The sequence below is a fragment of the Apodemus sylvaticus genome, chromosome 22 (assembly GCF_947179515.1).
Source record: "Apodemus sylvaticus chromosome 22, mApoSyl1.1, whole genome shotgun sequence".
Taxonomy (NCBI): domain Eukaryota; kingdom Metazoa; phylum Chordata; class Mammalia; order Rodentia; family Muridae; genus Apodemus; species Apodemus sylvaticus.
The window spans coordinates 48,134,186-48,153,805 of record NC_067493.1 but is presented as its reverse complement, the minus strand read 5'-3'; the positions used below and the strand labels follow the sequence as shown (position 1 = coordinate 48,153,805).

The window sequence follows — 19,620 nt, the reverse complement described above, 5'->3', positions numbered from 1 at the left end:
CCAGGGCCTTGTGTATCCTGGGCAAGCACTCTACCAGCTGAGCTACATGCCTGATCCATTTATATATTTAAATAATGTTTTTATGCAACACTAAGGGAAGTCATTCAATGAAAGTCTGATTTTCCTCAACTTGGGCTGTGTGTACACAGAAGTACATATTTCAAACGGTGTGGATCCTGTTCACAATTCCTGAACAGCAGACTACAAGTACTGCCCTGTGTAGAGGTGAAAGCCTGTCTATTTTAGAAAGGAGACCCACATTTTGCAACCCCAGGCAGGTGGCAACCTGTCTTTGAACCTTGGTTTCCACTTCACATCCCTGGCACTGTCTGCCAGGCCAGCTGTCTGGAGGCATCAGCGTCTCTCTGAGCATCCTCACTGTGCTCCAGCTCTGGCACGAACAGGTGCATGCATTCTTTCCCACAATACACTGGAGTCTGCAGACAGGCTTGCTAGGTCCCAGGATGCTGAGCTAGAAGGGTTTCAGGACATTGCAAAAGCCAGCATTCTCTTTAGTTAGGGCAATAGGCGATGAAGAGTCAATTCTTCCTCACCCAGAGGAAGGTGTGAACATCACGTTCCTCCTATGTCGCGCTGTCATGCAAAGCTCAACAGTGTGTGCCATGGCTGCAGTTCAGCCATCTTTTGATAATGGCTGGAGGAAATGGAACAGTAAGGAAAGGGTATGTTCAGAGCACCCAGGTGCATCATGGGAGTACAGGGGTGGTTAACGAAACCACATCCAGACTGCTAGAGTAATTCTGATTTAATTGCCAGGCAAATTGTTTGGCTGCCTATCAACGAAAGTAAATTCTGATGGATGGGATTTTAATTAACTGGTGCTTCTTATAAAATAAATAGTTTACCCTATCCACCCTCTGGGCAACTATTTATCTCACAGAGACACACTTTTTGGAGAGTGGAATCTTATCTATAAAGTCAGTTTATCCACGACGACGTTGAGGTAACTGCTTGAGAAGGCATCCTGCCGAGAGGGTCACCCAGCGCTCTGTGGTGTCTATGAAAGGATACAACTCAGGGGACAGGGGAAGGCTGTAGGTAGACTGGGGAAACAGATAGAGGACTTTAAATGTCTTTATTATTATTTTCATTTTATATGTGTAGGTGTTTTTCCTGCATGTATGTATGTGCACCACATACGTGCCTGGTGCATGGTGGGCCCATAAGAGAGCCACCTGGGCTCCCCTAGAAGTAGAGTTACAGATGGTTGTGAGTTGCCACGTGGGTTCTGTGAATATAACCCAGGTCCCAGAAGGAGGAATTTTGTTTTAGAACATATGAGTGGATCAAAAAACTCTTCCCAGTATTTAACCAAGTCCTAAACAAACCAATTAAAGTCAGTTTGGGTTTTTTTGTTTGTTTGTTTGGTTTTTATTTGTTTGTTTTTAAAGATGATGCCTCATATAGCCTACCTCGCTCCAAACTCCACCAGTAGCCGAGGATGAACTGAATTTATGATGCTCCTGCCTCCACCTCCCAAGTGCTAGGATTATAGCTCAAGGGCTTCATGTGTGGTGGGCTGCATCTAACGCCTAAGCTGTGCTGTCAATGGTAGCTCAGGGATTGTTAGAAAGAAAGGAATTTCTCTTCAGCTAATTCATTTCAAAACAAATGGACAAAACAGATTTCAACACAATGTGAAATGTTTTCCCTCCTGAAGAGTTTGTTATGAAAAGGAAAACCGAAATCACAGACTGGGGGAAATTACAAGATTCTGTAACAAAAGAATTTAACCTGAGTAGCAAGTTTAATAGAAAGAAGGTAAGTGGCCTGCTATCAAAAACACACAAAGATGGGGGAGGAGAGATCTGTAGTTAGGAGCACCAGGCTGCTTGAGAGCAGGGGACCAGGGTTCAGTTCCCAGAACTGACATGGAGTCCCATAAACATCTGGAACTCCAGGTCCAGGGTGCTCTTGCGCCCTCTTCTGGCCTCCATGGGTACTGCATCCATGCGTACACAGCTACCACATACCCACACAGACACACAATTCAACCAGGGCTACAGAGTCTAAGAATAATATTAATTACAAATATTTATATTTATTGTCATTATGAATGATGTCACTGCAGGGGACAATCTTTAGGATCGTAAACAGCAGACTTGGATGATCAAGGCCTGCTTAGCAATACTTAGTCACTGTAACTAACTAGAATGCCAACATGAACCACATTCAGAGCAGGGGACATGCTGAGACATCCCTCTTAATAGTGTTCACAGTACCCAGGGATAATAAGTCAGTAGCAGAGAGTATCAACCTGTCATAATGTCATTTAAACATGATTGATTTTTAAGTACTCATCATAATATATATAATAAAGTGTAATTGTAAATTCACATCAATTAATTTTGGGTTATGGCCATGGTCAGTAACTGGCTTGCAAAGGTCCTGAAATTGTACATAGATTATGAAGAAGTGCCAAGGGAGATCCGCACACCCCAGAGTCAGAAGTGATCATTTGTGGGTAAAGTTACTATGAGGTCAAAGACATGAAAACAGAGACTCCAAGCTCATCAAAGACTTGGGCCACATTTGTGACATACCTAAAACATCAGCACTTAAGGAGCTGAGGCAGGAGTATTAGGTATTCAAGACCAGCCTGTAGTAGGTAGGAAGATCCTGTCTCAAAACCAAAACCACACAGCAAACAGACAAAAACTGATCAAAACACAGGAGACTTAAAGGACCAGGAAAATACTAAAAATAATGGAAAGAAATCATCAAAAACAAAATAACTTCAAAGTCCTAAAAATATAACAGAGTGGTTTAAAGAAAAAGTGTGCCTTAAAATATCTCAAGTTGGGAATCTTAGGGAGGGTAAGAGCGAGCTAGGCACACTTACACTGTTTCGTCTAATTATCTGGTTTTACTTAGAGTCTCCTTCAACTTGCAACATTGTTACTTTTAATTGCCTGGTTTTGCTACAGTCTAGAGGAGGTAATCCTGGCAGTATTTCTTTTAGTTCTCTATTTTTCCTGCAGCCTATAGCCATGTGTAACAGTTTCTTCTGAAAATGGTCTCTTTCAGCAGCCCACTTTTGCTACAATATAAGGGAGATGAGAACTACATTGTTGCAAAAAGAATAAATATGATTAATTCCTATAATTACCTTTTGTGTTCCTGGAAAGTACAGTATCTACTACATCCTCTAGTGAAAGACAATCTCTTCTTTAATAAAAGTGGGTGTGTTATTAGTAAATCAAGTTTTAAAAAAGACAACAATGGGGTGTTGTGTAAATAGGGGGAGAAATGTGATGGTGTGGCCATATAACCAAGAAAGGTCTTCTGCTCAATAGGAAGTGACGTTAGTTGAAAATCTCTTCTGCATTATTTTTTTAAATTCTTTTTCTGGGGAGTGGGATTATAGATATTTTTGAGATTGTATTTTAATTACATTTCCCCTTACCTTTCCTCCCTCTAAACTCTCCTACTTTCCTTTACAATCATGACCTCTTTTTCATCAATTGTTATTGCTTGCACACACGTGTGCCCACATACATACGTGCACACACACATGCACACACTCACACAGCAATAAGCATAACGTGTTCAGTACATATTACATTATTTATATTTCCACAATGATTTTTAGTGCCGGAAAAACCAAATGATGTGTTCTTCCCTGGGGAGAACCACCTCCCCCACTGAGTATCCTCAGTTGCCTGCATTTTTTTTTTTTTTGGTAGGGTTGAGATCTCATGGGCTTTTCTCTATCTAGCTTGGTATGTTTAGAAAATTGCAACCTATCAAAATGAGGCATTATGGAGCCCAGTGCCCATGGACACATCTACAAAGCACTCCCACACCTCAGGCTCAGGGAGCATTGTGGAAGAGGGGACAGAAAGGCTGTAAGAACCAGAGGAGCAGGCAGTTTTCTGTGAGACTGTATCTCCTAGTGATGTCACAGGCTACACCCATAAGGGCTCACCAACATGGTTCTGCAAACATGAACTGATCAAGAGTGATGCCAAAAAACCACGCCAAACTGGACGGAGGACAAAGCCACCTCAACAAGAGGGAAACCATGCCTGGTACTGGAAACCTAGCTAATTACTCAGTACTAATGAAATTACAGTTATTGGGGGAGAATCTACAGCCACTAGTTTGCTAAGCCAGCAGAATCTCTAGCAACAATCTATAAACACTAGACCTTCTGCCTACAGATAAGTGTAGTCCTCACCCCTCATCAAGGAAGCTACTCTTTGCAGCTGATGGAGACATTACAGAAAAGCCTTCTGCATTCTTTGGACCAGCAGTGGCCATCATCAAACAGCCCCCCCCCCTCCACCCCTGTGACACATACTCCTGTGTCATTAAAATAACCATGTCCCTAACTAGGAACTTTAACTTGATGGTGTCTTCAAAACTGTATCCAACAGAGCCACCATACTGAGGCTTAGAGGACAGAGAGGCTGTCTCTAACCAGAGCCCACGGAGCTACGTAGGTAACATAGACACCCATGGTAATTTCCTGATTAGAGATACAATAGGGAATGGGGGGAGAGTCTGGAAAACTGAGACAACTTATACCATGAAACCCACCATAGGGATGGGAAGCTAGGGAGCTGGCCCTGCAGGGTAACCACTTCTCACACAAGTGTGAGGCCTGCAGTTCAGAAAGCCAGGCATGGGGGTCACTTTAATCTCAGCACTTGGGAGCCAGAGATGGGCTTCCCAAAGAAGCGACTTAGACCAACTAGCAAGAACCAGTGAGCACTGAGTTCAGTAAGAGACTCTGCCTCAATAGAGTTGGGAATGATCAAGGAAGATATCCAAAGTCAACTTTGAGCCTCATGGGCATGTGCATACACATGTGTAGCCACATATGTATGTACACCCATGCACCCAACACACACACACACACACACACACACACACACCTAGCCCAGGGAAGGGAAGCAACCCATGGCGCTTCTTCTCTCAAGTGTAGATACTCAGAATTGCCCAGCTCAGAAGAGCTACTCCCAGAGCCGCCCCCAGACTTACTTTGACTGCAGAGGGCCATCACCAGGGTACATCCATCGGTTCACCACAGTGTCAGTCATGGTGGAAGGCCGGCACACCTGGAAAACAGCCACCCAAGACAGTTACCCAATCACCAGGCCGTTCTCATCTCTTGAGACCCAACTCTAGGCCACCCATGTGGGAACACAGAAGAGGAAGGGAGCTTGACCCAGCGTCTCCACTGTGTGGAGAACCTTGCATGCCTAAGGGGCAGAGTCCCATGGGGATCACAGCCACCTAGTAGCAAGAGATGGGGCAGTGTGCTTTCTGTTCATTGCTGATAAGTGTCCTCACAGCGGTGCTGTCCAGAGAGAGTGTTATGGACTTTAAGGAGGTGGTGGTGGCCATTGAAAATATGTCCTTGAAGACAAATGAGGAGCTTTGGTTCTGGGATGTCTCTTGGCTATGTGCAAGTGGTTTGCTGTGGCACTAGGATGTGCCGGCCATGCCCATGTGGGGCACGGCGATGGGGACACCCAGTCTTTGACATTCATCTCCAGACTCGTGAACACAAATTGACCTCTCTTCACTTCATACATAGCCAGTGGTGTGGCCTTTTGTTATATGACTCGAGCCTCTCTGTATCTGCTCTGCCCAGGATCAATTTACCCTCCACACATCATGAGGATGTTGAAAAACACATATCACAACTCATCGAAGACGTCCATAGTCAAAAGCAGGGATACCATTGGCATCTCCCTTCTCCACAGGAGTCTGATATTCATAGCAACATAAAGCAGAAGTGACTCCAAGTTCGCCACCCTATAGGTAGCCATTTGTCCTGGGTAATGACCTGACATGCACTGTTTGGCCTCAGGAATGACAGATACACTTGCTCATCCTGGGTGGCCCTTGAAGGCGCTGTGCTAAACGAAACAAGCCACCCTTCAACTCTCCACCTCTGCCAGTCTCTGCCCAAATGCCACCTCTTCCAAGAGGATGCCTACACTAGCCACACTAAGCCCCTCCCCTAGCCCTCGTTCTCTGGTTTAGCATAGCATGTGATTTGTCTGCTCTCCACCTAGTCAGTAAGAGTCATGAGTTCCAGGCTCAGGGATGGGTTTGTTCAAGTGTAGCAACTCAGTGCACAAGCGGCCATGAGGCAAGCATTTGACTAGAATGTATATAGAAGGATCTCAAGGCCCCCCTCCCCGTGTGAACATCTGCAGGTGACACAGACCCCGTACGCTCAAAACTCTGCCTTCAGTGTCTTGGAATTTTTCATAAGTTTTGAATGCGGGCTCGAGAAATTTTTGTGTCACAATCAGCCTTGCATGTGGTATACAGTTGGTGCTCAATAAGTGCTTATATAGATCACAGAGGTTGGTGAGCAGACAGATATGTGAAACACCAGGGCCAGCCTGCTGTCAGAGCCTTGTGCACTACACTACCCTACATAGTCTGACTCCCACTGTCTAAATCTCAGAACATCCCACTGTGGGACCCTGCCCCTTTGTGGCCCTACATCTCCCAGTCAGCATTCATTTAAGGGCCAGTGAGTCCCACACCCTAGAATTTTCTTGGTCTTCTGTGGCTTGAAGATAAGTAAGAAAAAAATAGTTCAAAGCTCATTTAAGAGTCATTGCAGTGTCTGAAGTGACTGGGTGGGGCTGGACTGGGTTGTCAAGGGCATCACATGGTACTTTAGAGAACTCCAGGCATCTGTGTCACCTGCAAGTGTTTGTGTGGAGGTCAAAACTATAGGCGACTTCTGTGCCCCACAGTGTTTGTGCATGTCTGTGTCTGTTGTGTATGTGCGTGCAAGTGTGTACACGTGTTCATAGAAGTCAGAGGTAAACTTTGGGTGCCATTTCTCAGGAGCTGCCTACTGGTCTTTTATTGTCACAGAACTTGCCGATTCAACTAGGCTGGCCGGTTAGCAAGCCCCAGGGATCTATCTGCCCTCCACCCTCTCTCCGCTGCTCTGCTTAAGGCCTGTCTTTTCACATGAGCTCTGGGGATTGAAGTCAGGCCCTAACATTTGTGTGGCAAAAACACTTTATTAACTGAGCCATCTTCCCAGTCCGTATTCATCTCTTATTTAGTATTTTGTGAGGGAAGAGCACCCCAGCCTTCTTTCCGGATGGCTCCTTTCTCAGTATCCACCAGTAACAAGGCTTAGATGGCGTTCACCTAGTTCGGTCCTCAGAGGTGGGCCTACGGCACTCAGCAGTTGGTTCCAGTCGCCAGTCTGCTGTGATTGGCTCAGGATTAGCACGTGACCTGAGCTGGGCCAATGGAAGCTCTGCTGGAGTTCTGTAGGTGGTGGTTTTCTGTCTCAGATCCCGAGCTGGTAGGACAGCTACTGCCTCACAGGGAAAGCCTGCCACACAGGATTGGAGGAACGGTCCAGGGGACAGTGAACAGGTGTGGTGGCAGGCGCTGAATCCGGCTATGCCTGGACCATTATTTGCCATTTTGGCTATCATAAGCCAATGACATCCAATTTGAACTGAATTTTTGTCACTGCCACACTCTCACACTTGCCTCCTCAGGGTCCCATGTCACTTTGGAGCAAACAAGGATCCAAAAGGCAACCAGAGCTGGTGGGACCTGAAAAATGGCACACTAGTCCTCACCTAGACCACAGTAAGCCCTCTGCCTGCCCACCAGGCCATCAGATTCATCCTCCCTAAAGCCTTCAGGGACCCTGCACTGGCAATTAAAATTCAGCGACAATAAACAACACTAATTAAAAGAAAACTAGGCACTTAATAAGACAAATGAGGTGGCAGTATTAAAAGTCAGGATGAATAAGCTGGCATTAATTAAAACCAAAGACAAATGTCTTCTCTCCTTTTAAAGCCCGTGTGTGTGTGTGTGTGTGTGGTGTGGTGTGCATGTGCACATGTGTGTGTGTGTGTGTGTTTCTAAAAACGGTTTGAATTGTGCTGACATTCTAAATGATGTGGGCAGGCATGCTAGGACTTATGAGTGAGAGTAAGGGGGGCAGGGAAGGGGGTCCCCCAGAAAGTGATGGCTTGGTGTTAAAATAGGAAAATGGGATATGCACCTCATAAAGGAGGAAGGGAAGGAAAAACGGGAGGACCAAGTTTCCGTGTCATAGGGGACTCGGTGTCATAGGGGACTCAGTGTCATGGGGGACTCAGTGTCATAGGGGACTCAGTGTCATAGGGGACTCGGTGTCATAGGGGACTCGGTGTCATAGGGGACTCGATGTCATAGGGAACTTCATGTCATAGGGGATTCCATGTCATAGGGGACTCGGTGTCATAGGGGACTCGATGTCATAGGGGACTCGGTGTCATAGGGGACTCGGTGTCATAGGGGACTCGATGTCATAGGGGACTCGATGTCATAGGGGACTCAGTGTCATAGGGGACTCGATGTCATAGGGAACTTGGTGTCATAGGGGACTCGATGTCATAGGGGACTTGGTGTCATAGGGGATGGGATATTGGGCAATGGGAGGTCTGGTGAGTAGGGAGCCTGCAGTGGGCAGAAGACAGGGTTGAAGGCTGTTCTGCCATTTCTGAGTGAGGTCCCCTTGGGCACACACTTATCTCCTGTACCTCTGTTTCCTCGCTTGAAGGCTAGAAACAAAAGCAGGACCCATCTCGGCGTGGAACCAAGAGAGGTAAGGGGGGTAACACACATGAGGTCAAGACCAGGGGCATCCAACAGGGTCCAGAGGATGACCCTGCTGTATCTCATGTATGTGTAAATATGCGGTGTGCACTTGCACTTATGTGTGTGTGCATGTGTGTAGGCATGCATGTGCGAGTGGGTGTGCACTCGTGCCTACAGCACCCCAAAGTTGACATTAGATATCTTGCCTTTAGTTGTTGAGGTGAGGTCTCTTACTGAACCCAGAGCTTGCTGATTCTGGAGAGTCTCATAAGTCAGCTTGCCCTTGGGGATGCAGGCAGCCACCATATCTCCCCACTCTAATGTGGGTTCTGGAGATGTGATATCTGGTCCTCACCCTTGCACAGCAAGCTTTTTGTTTACCGAGTCCTCTCCCTGGCCCTGCCATATATATATATTTTAAGATAGCATCTCTCACTGGCCTTGAGTAGGTAAAATGCCTCCCATGCCAAGGATCTGCTTGGCTCCTCCTCCTTGGTGTTAAGCACCAGCAGGTGCTGCCTTCCCTGCTTTCACACATTCATTTAGTAGATTGAGAAACTGAAGCCCAGACTGCCAAGGTCACTTGTCCCAAGACACACAGCCAGCATCCCGAGCAAACAGGTTGTGTATCTGAAATGAGATCACACTCCCGTGTGACATGGCCCCTTCCCGATCATGGTGTCCCTTGGGGCTCTGGGTCCACACGCCTGAACACAGCAGGGACAAGAAACAGCACCAAGCCTTCAGCTGCGCTGACAGTGCAGCCCACTCCCAGGTTACTCAATCAGGCAGGATTTACCCTCCCCCATGGCAAAGATCAAGCTTGATTGCTGCGTTAACTCAAGCGCTCACCAGCGTCTGCCAAACAGAAAACTGTGATTAGATTGGGTCTGTGTATCAGTACAAGGCATTTAGCTTAATGGCCTCTGTACTGCTCTAAAAGGACTGGGCAGGCACTGGCTAACCTGAAGCCCCGATGACAGTGCATTATGAGAGACCACAAGCCCTCTGTCCTTAGAGAAGGACAGAATTGCCTGGGCTTGGAATGCAGAGTGGGGAGGGGCATCCCTTGCCTCACACCCACCGGCAATCCTGGTCTCCTCCCAGAAGGAAAATTTTGGTGGGCATAAGATCTTTTCCCTTATCAATGAGCTCCATCGCCCTGAAGCATTATTTTCTATTGAGGAAAATAATGAGAATATTCAAATCAGCTATTGACTTGTTACTAGAAAGCAAAAATAGCCGCATAGCAGCAGCACGAGGAGTGGACCTTTAGAAGTGTAGCTTTCCGAGCATGCTCTGTTCTGTCCACCACAGCGCCACCATTCACCCTGCTGGGGGCTCAGGGGACATCGTGGTGGCACATCCACCACACCCTTGACTTCGGTTTCTGGTTGAGTTCCAACAGGAGACACTAGCAGAGACCGGGAGTGAGGAGGAAGAGCCACAGGAGAGAAAGCAGGAGGAGAGAGAGGCTGAGGTGTCCCCTGGGTCTCCCTGCTGGACACCATAGTTTGGCAGCATAAAGGAAGGATACAGACAGCCAGGTTCTAAGCCCAAGTGACACCCTCTCTCACAACAAGCCTTGGCACAGTGATGGCCGACAGTAAGGGAGTAGTGGAGGCAGTAGGGGCTTGGAGGGGTGATGATGTCACAGGAGGCAGCCAAACACAAGATGCAAAGCCTGCTGTTGGGTGGTGATCAGGGTGAAGTGCTTCTTTGAGATATCCCTTCGAGTGTGGGGGAAGGAATAGCTGGGATTTGAAGATGTCTGTACATTGTACATGGACTTATTCTGATTCTCCTATCACTAAGCAGAGTTCCTAATAGAAAATCAGAAGTGCAAACCCCGGCCTAGGAAGTGCTTAAGGTTCCTTCATCCCCACAAAGAGGCCATCGGCTCCCAGAAAAGGTTCTCAATTTGGCCATGAAAACACCTGGGGTGGGACACAGCCAAGTCCCGAATCACACCTGTTTCATCACCATGGCCACACCCGACCACACTCCGTGCACACATCCTTGTAAACACACCTCATCCCCGTCACACATCCACTATTGTCTCACGGGCACATTCTCATCCCTTCTGGATCCTCTGAGGTATCCAACTCAGAAGTTCTGGCCCTAGGAGGCCCAATTCCCACCTCACATGGTCCCAGTCAGGGCTACTGGGATATGTATGGATTCTAATAGATCCAAGCTATACAGAGACTCTCTGTGCCCCACCAGTAACAGATCGCAAAGACACGCCCCATGCTTGTGTCCCCTCGCCCAGGCCCTCCTGGTGCCTCGGGTGGGTAGGTGGGTGGGGGTGACAGAAAAATGAAACCTCCTAAGTTGTGGATAAACACCTTACGAGCAATGGGCGCTCCCTCTCCTCTCTTGACTCCAGTGCCGCCATGAAAACACCCAATGCTGGAGCTGGAGAAATGGCTCAGCAGTTAGGAGCACAGAGGACCATGGAGCCAGCCTGTTTTATGTCTAATTTTCTGGGTGTGAGGGAGGCAATGCGCTGACAATTGTTCAAGTGAGGTAATTTAAGAGTTGATGTGCTAGGGAGTAAAGGGGACACCCTGACCTGGGTTCTATTCCCTGGCCACCATATTCTACAGCAGCAACTCTCAGCCTTCCTAATGCTGTAACCCTTTAACACAGTTCCTCATGTTATGGTGACTCCCCCTTACCCAACCATACAATTATTTCTCTGGTTCTTTGGTTGGTTGGTTGGTTGGTTGGTTGGTTTTTTTTGAGAAAGAGCATTTCTGTGCAATCCTGGCTGTCCTGGAACTCACTCTGTAGGCTTGCCTCAAACTCAAAGATCCACCTGCCTCTGCCTCTGCCTCTGCCTCTGCCTCTGCCTCTGCCTCTGCCTCTGCCTCTGCCTCTGCCTCTGCCTCTGCCTCTGCCTCTGCCTCTGCCTCTGCCTCTGCCTCTGCCTCTGCCTCTGCCTCTGCCTCTGCCTCTGCCTCTCAAGTACTGGCCTCTCCAGTACTGGCATCTCAAGTACCACTGCCTGGCTCATAAAATTATTTCATTGCTACTTCATAACTAAAGTTTTCCTACTGTTGTGAATTGTAATGTAAATATCTGATATTCAGGATATCTGTATGCAGCCCCCAAAGGGTACATGACCCAAAGGGTTGAGAGCCACTGTCCTACAGGAACCTGAAGATGCAGGTTCACTTCATCCATGTGGAGACAGGAGGGAAGCTTGCTGGAGTGAATCATTCAGCTTAGAGGTCCACCGGGGACTGACATCTTACAAGAATCATCTAGCACGCAGCTGTGCTGGTGCCTGATCAGATAACAGCTGAGTTGGGCTGGGAATGGTCCCTTAACACATTCCCAGTTTCTTGTGTCTGTAGACATGCTCAGAAGTAAGAAAGCTTGCAGGGATCTGAAGGTGCATCAAAAGAAGCTTCGAGAGGTTCACCCCAAGCCAAGCTGCTGGCTCAGTTTCTAAGACACAATAGGTCCTCAGGTCAGAAGGCACGGGTGGGGGGTGGGGGTGGTTCCATCTTTCAACACTGAGGACTGTGAAGATTGAATCCCTTCAATGCTAACTCTATGTCTTCCTGAATAAGGCAGACCTCGGGAGCCACTTAAGCTCTCCAGGGTATTTCTGAGCTCTGCTCTGGTCTCCTGTGACTGCATCGCCACAAGAAACAAGATGGGAACATGCAAGTGGCCCCAGCGAGTCTGCCTTCCTCCCTCAGTTTTTGCTCATCTTGGGGAAACGCGCCAAACCGAGCTCTTGCAACGTGGAATGAGAGGCAGCAGGAGGAGGTGCTGCACCGCAAAACATAGGGAGGATGGGGGGCTGAGAATGGACAGTTTTCCCAGGTCACCTTTCCTGTGCCTCTTGGGATATCTACAGCAGCTCTGTTTTTTACAGAAAACCCAGAGAGTGTATCCCAGGTACTCATTTAACATAAACTATCTACCACAAGATGCTGCACCTGGGGCCAGTCCCAGCTCAGTCTCTTGCTATCCTAGGACCGTGTGCAGACCCTCACGACCCTCTGTGCCTCATTTTTTTTGTATGAAAAACAATGGAGGTTATATCTGAACAGCTTCCCCAGAGTGGAGCTGGAATGGGGTGGAGAGGGCCTAGCAAATGGTGTGTCAGCCCCCATGAAAACCACTCTCTCCCTGCCAGCTCTCCTAAGACTAGCAATGGCTCTAGCATGGAGTTTTGGTACTGAGCCCAGCCCGGTAGGATGCTATTGCTACCTATCTCCTCTGCTGTCACCATTTCACCGTGGCCTTTCCCCTCCTCCCAGGATGGTCATCAGCACACTTGGGTACCCAGAATGTTCTTCTGAGAACATCTCTTTGGTCCTAGCCCGGCAAAAGGATAGGAACAGGCATCTTAGTCAGGTATCACAAAGTAACCAGAACTAGCCCAAAGCTCCTGCCCACCCTAAGAAAGCTTCATCCACTTCCCCCTTTGCCACCAGGCACCCCCAGACAGAGCCCACGATGGTGTTTGTCATAATGTTCCTAATTGCCATACAAACACGAGAGATTTAGGGTTCATTTGGTGGATCCTCAAGGTGAAGGGATCCCTAAAGCCACACAGGTCATGAGGGGAGTGTCATATTCTAGCTACATGCTAAAATCACCTGGTGAACTTTAAACTGTCATGGCCATTCCCCTGTAACATACAAACCTATCTATCACTGGAGGTGCAGCTTGGTTGATACTGGGGTCCTCTAGCATGTAAGCATTCCTGGGCTCCACCCCCAGCACTGCATAGGTGGGGTCTGGTGGTCCACGCCTACAACGCCAGCATTAGGGGGGTAAAAGCAAGCCTCAAGGTCATCCTGGGTTACACAGCAAGTTCGAGGTCAGCCTAAGCTACTGGCACCCTCACCCCTAGCACAAACAATGCCCAATTCGAGAAGGAATCTAGAGGTGCTCAGCGTGTGCAGCCCAGGCTGAGAAACAGACTCTGGAAAGCCAGGATGTGCTAAGGGCTTTTTGACTTTCCTTCTTTTGTTCTCTCCTTTTAAAAATAATCCACCACTTTCAGGACAATCTGTGAGCCTTGGCTGCCTCTGCATGCTCTCGCGTAGAGACCCAGTCCCCCAGCCTGCAATGCGGGTCTCTTTAAACACCAACGAGATCTGCTACTCCATCAACTGCAGCAGACGGTCTAGTCGGTGTGGATATTGACAAAGGCTCCGTGTGGTTTAACAGCTTATAACAACCTGGCCAAGGAGCCAGCCTCACAAAACACCTTGATTTCTCGCCCAGCACCCCGCCCCACGCCTCTACTTCCTCCGCCCAGCCTCCAGACCAGCAGAGGCTCAGCTGGGATTTTTATTTCTCGTCTTTGTTTCTGCTCTGTGTAATGACCTGTCAAGTGAGTTTGGACAGCCGGGAGAGGGGAAAGGTTTCCAATTAGAGACAGAAGTGTTACAATGATACCATCAGCATAGAAGTGTTACAATGATACCGTCAGCATAGAAGTGTTACAAAGATACCGTTAGCCTCCATTTTCCAACAAATATGGGGTGCCGACTGCATGCTCAGCACAACCCATGAGGGACAGAGAGGGGAAATCCACAGTTAAGGCGTCCCATTCTGGTGGGGTGGTGGTCCAGTGGGTAGAGACAGTAGCTAAACATTGTTGAGACGCACGTACACAGTGCCAGGTTCTACGGAGGCAAGTAGAGATGGCGGAGGAAGAGTACTGGAGAAGAGGAGGCGATTTTAAATAGTTGAGTCAGAAAGGACTCTCCGGGAAGGCGGTGGGAACGGTCAGAGGTGGGAAGGTTAACAGTTCCCTTCCAGAACCAGCCCACGGCAGGTACCATCCTCATCAACAGAGCAATAACTACGGTTTGCTGAGCCACCATCGCACAGCAGGGGGGGGGCAGTGAGCAGAGGAGCAGAGAGGTTTAGTAACTGAGAAGGCAAACACAAGGGCCCAAGTTGGATCCCCTGGAACGCACATTAAAACATCAGGATCTGTGATTATTCACGCTTGAAGCGGAGACAGACACATGCATCCCTGGAGCTGGTTAGCTGCCAGGTTAGCCCAGTCAGGGAGTTCCAAGCCAATGGAGAGACCCTGACTCAAAGAAGGTGGATGGCGGTTGACACCTCTGACCTACACATACATGTGCATACGCACACAGATGTAACTGCAGTACACACACACACACACACACACACACACACACAGGAAAGAGCAAAGACCAACCCAGCTCATGGGGCTTGGCCAACCATGCCCAAGACAGCCCTGTGAGCACTGGCTCACCCTCTTCAGAGTCACTGGAGCCTATTTATGCCGGGAGAGATGCTGACAGGAAGTTTAGCTCCGCTCCCAGGATGCCCCACAGACCAACTGCAATGAGATCACTCTGGAAACTAAATGTTTAGCTTCCCAGCACCTCTGGAAAGCTGAGATGAGAATTTCCTGGGGAGAGCCTTGAGGACCTGCCTGGAGGGGGGAGGGATGCTTTCACACGTTAATCTAGTTAATCTAAAGCCACGAGGTCAGTGGCTGGGTAAGCTTAGCTCCTAGATCCTGGATCCTCAGAGGACAGCTCCCACCATACCCCACCATCCCAGTGGCTGGTTTTGCTTTCAAAGAACACTTAAAGGTACCTTTGTATGAGACATCACAATCAACTGTGGCCACGGCTCCATTTTTAACGCTACATTTTAATACTGAAGAGGAAGAAATGAAGAGGGAAACCCTTTGGGGGCCACGGAGTCTGGCAGCCTCTGTAAAAGACTCACCAGACCGGCAGGAAACTCGCAGGCCGACTCAAGCTTGGAAGCTATCAGTGTGAGAGAACTTCTAGCGGGTTCTTGAATTACAAGAAGCTGAAGACCTGAGAGTCTGTGATAGCTGTTAAGAAATATCAGCGATGGTGCTGAAGGTGATGATGGCACTTCTGGTGTTGATGGTGATGATGGTGTTGACGGTGAGGATGGTGGTGGTGGTGATGATGCCGTGGTGGTGTAGTGGATGGTGCTGGTGATGATGTCGTGGAGAGTGGTTATGATGATGGTGGTGTGACGGTGATGACGTCATGATGATGATGTAATGATCGGGGTTGAGGCAGTGTCTTGAGAGTTCTTCTCATAGGGAATCAGTTTGTTTTCCACAGGAACTTCTGAGGCCCACTCTTTCTAAACAGGATCCCCATTCTACAGTGGGAGAAACTGTGGCACAAGGAATTTGGGTAACTGTTCAGGTGAGAACAGCAAAGGCTGCTTTTGTTTCGTTGGTTTTGGGTTTCTGAGACAGGGCTCCTCTGTGCAGCCCTGGCTATCCTGGAACTCGCTCTATATATAAATCAGGCTAACCTGGGCTCAGAGATTTGCCTGTTTCTGCCTCCTGAGTGCTGGGATTGAAGGTGTACACCTTCACACTGGCAAAGCTGTTTTGACCAAAGCATCCCAGACCCTGCTGACCTCAGGCACAGGAGTCAAGGAGGGAAAGCAAGGCCGAGTTTGAGGTTCTCTGAAGAGGAGCTGTGCAGTGGCCTTGAGCAGCTCTGGCATCCGATACACCCCACTGGGAGCCCTCAGCCCACCTGGGGCCCACTAGGAACGATCCTGAAGGCACCAAGTGCCCCCCCTTTCCCAGAGTGCCAACGACCTGTGGCGTACCTACCCACCATGCTTTGGGACTTCGCGGACGTTGCTATTTTTTAAGAATACTGAGCCCTCCCTACTCCCTCCCCAACTGTGAGCACAGGCAACTGACTTCCCAGTGTGACGTTTCTCCTCTGCTAAAAGGAGAAACTGCGGTTCTGCCCTCCAATCTCAAAGCAGTGTTTTTAAAACTAGAAAATCCTCTGCCGTCAGCTAACCTGTAGAGTGTGTCACAGTCTGAGCCCTGGCGACATTGGGAAGATACCATAATGATTCCCATAGCACAGGTGAGTAAACTGAGGCTACAAAGCCAGGTTGCTGGTTCATGGCACAGGTGAGATGTATGCCCCTGGAGCCTGCACTGGGCCATCAGAAGATAGCAGGGTGCTTCCGGCCGCTCATCTTGCTGCCCCCTACTGGTCAGATGGTCTAATTGCAATGGCGTTCATGCCTTGCCTCCACCCAGGCGTGAAGGAGCTTCAGCCTACGTGTGGGTGTTGCAAAGACACTTGGGCAGCTCCTTTATCCTCAGAGCTGGAGGACGGCCCCTGGCGGAAGGCACAGGAGAGAGCACGGGCATCCATTCCCTTGCGATGAGAATCTGGGGTTTATGTTTGGTGTCAGCAAGGGTTAGAGGTGACATCTAGGCCTAGGTTCAAGGCTCGTCCTAGGGCTAAGTGAGCAACTAGAAGAGAAGGACCCAAGCTAGGGAGAGACCCCACGGTGCCCTGGACTCCTGGGTAATCCTCTGTCAGCTCAAGGCCTCATGAGGTATCAGTGACCTCCCTGAAGCCCCAGCCTGCCCTTGTGATCAGGTTTAAGGGATCTCCCTCTCCCCCCCCTCCTCTCTCTCTCCTTCCCAATCACCATGAGACAATCAGGTTGCTCATCCTAGGGCTGAAACCTCCAGAACTATGTGCTACCAGAAACCTTTCTTCTTTTTATCTTCTTGGGTATTTTATTACAGTTACGGAAAGGGGGCTAACACAGACTATCAACATCTGCTTCTCTAACCCAAAGAGCACCCACACCATCTTACGTCACACTCAACTTTATAAAATGAATATTATCATCTCTATCTCATGTTACAGGAGAAGTCGAGGCTCAGAGAAACTCACTTCACTGAAGGCCACACAGCCACTGGGTAGCAGAACTGGGATTCAAAACCAGCCCCAGCCCCCAGGCCATCTCCCACCTCTTCCACATGCCCCAGGCTTGGCATCATAAGTTGGCATTCAGTGTTTGCTAAGCAAAATAACCAAAATCAAACCTGTGGCCTCCGTGTCCTGAAGGAGTTATAGTTAGTGAGCGAGAGGAAATCTCAGGAATATGAAGAGCTGCCAGGAAATGGGAGTCAGGGCATAGGTGTACAAGGAGCAGGGTGCAATCCACACATGTGAGGACACACACACACACACACACACACACACACACGCATGCACACACACACACACACGCACACGCGCGTGCGCACACACACACATACACACACATACACACATACACACACACACACGCACGCATGCATGCACACATACACACACATACACACACACACATGCGTGCGCACATACACACACATACACACACGCACACACACACACATACACATACACACACATGCACGCACACGCACGCACACACGCACATACACACACACACACACACGCACGCACGCACACACACACACATACACACACATACACACACACACACACACACACACACACACGCACGCGCGCACACACGCACATACACACACACACACATACAATTAAGCATGCTAGAAACTGGGAGGATTCACACCCTGGAGCCCAGGGTGAGTAGAAACAGAGACGGATACAGGAGTGTGAGAAGTCGCTGTCCGTCCATCGCAACACCGGTTATGTAAGTTTAAAGGCATGTTCCAAGCATCCGTCTGCCATCCAAAGGGAGACCATTAGCAGTGACAGCACAGAAAAGCATTGCCCACGAGGGGAGGGGAGTAAAGTCAGGGGATAAAGGAGAATAATGGAGAAACCGCCAGGAAGGAGGTTCACTCCGGTCTCAGGAAATGAGGGTGGGGAGTGCCTGGGCTCCCACCAAAACAAAAAGCCCTCACTCAGGCCTTGGCTGGCAGGCATGGCGGCTGTAAGCCTGGCATATGAGCCACAGAGGCTGGAGATTTGGGAGTTTGAGGTCATCCTCAACTACGTAGTGAGTGTGAGGCTAGCCTGGGCTACATAAGATCCTGCCTCAAGAAAATAAAAATAAAACAACAAAACCCTGCTAGTTTACAAAGCACCACCACCTTCCGAGGACAATCAAGGGGGAGGACAAGGCCACTCCTCTGTCATTGTCACCAGAAGTGAATCCCTAACCCACTCCCACTCTCTCCCGGGTCACTATTTATTTTCCCTGGACTCCTCTACAGATACGAGTCAAGAATGGAGACAAAGCCCAGGCACCCTGCACAGATGGACGCTGGGGTGGCTATTCCTGGTTGTCAACGTGACTGCATCTGGACTGAGTATACCTGTGAGGGATTTTCTTAAGTCATTTGAAGTGGGAAGAGCCACCTCCAGTCCGGGCCACGCCTGCTGGCAGCCGATAGGAAGACACAGAAGGAGGAGGCTTGCTCTCTGCCTGCTCGCCTTCCCCGACCAGCACCGCTTCACACTGACATTAGAGCCTACTTCTCTGGGATTCTGGAATCTGGAGTACCCTGAAGACCAGCTGAGACATTCAGCCTCATGGGCTGGCTTGATGCTGGATTCTTGGACTTTTAGTTGGTAAACAGCTATCGTTGGACTAGCTTAACCATAACCTGTCAGCCATTCTAATAACCCCCCCCCCCGCCGTGTGTGTGTGTGTGTGTGTGTGTGTGTGTGTGTGTGTTCATTCTGTCAGTTCTGTTCCTCTAGAGGTAGAAGGAGACAGCTGTGAAGGAGACGGTAGTGCTCCCTTCAGACAGGCAAGTCTGACACAGGACCTTCTGGTCTATCTCTGTCTCCTGGGCCAGCCCCTGGTCTTACTTTTGGCCTTTGTTGTTAGTCCCCTTGAGAACTGGTCTAGCCCACTCTGGGGTCTATAGGCAGAGCCAGAGTGAGGTGAGGGGTTCTACGATCTGTGCCCGGTGTCCTCACCATCAGCTTTCTGAGATGACGATAATGAGACGTACCAGGCCTCACAGGAGCCTCACCACCTCCACTAAGCTGCCTTGCCTTTCGTCTGGTGAGTGATGAATATGGCCGCTCCCAGCCACTGCTTCTTCCGTAGAGAGGGCCACGCCTTTCCCACATGAAGTGGGCACCTGCAGCCCTCAGACAGTCTACAGTCTCTCACTGGGCACATTCTGCCGGTCTGGCCCCTAAACACACAGAGGCTCTTCTTCCCCAGAGCCAAAATCCC

At 49.1% G+C, this 19,620-nt stretch overlaps 1 protein-coding gene across 1 annotated transcript in view; it reads right to left on the bottom strand.

Annotated features, from left to right (window-relative positions):
• Positions 1-5,066, bottom strand: part of Rph3a (rabphilin 3A) — a 40,596-nt gene extending 35,530 nt beyond the window's left edge. The window contains exon 1 of the mRNA XM_052168320.1: positions 5,008-5,066. Coding sequence (XP_052024280.1) covers positions 5,008-5,066 — 59 coding nt within the window. The remainder of the gene's footprint in view (positions 1-5,007) is intronic.
• Positions 5,067-19,620: the final 14,554 nt, after the last annotated feature.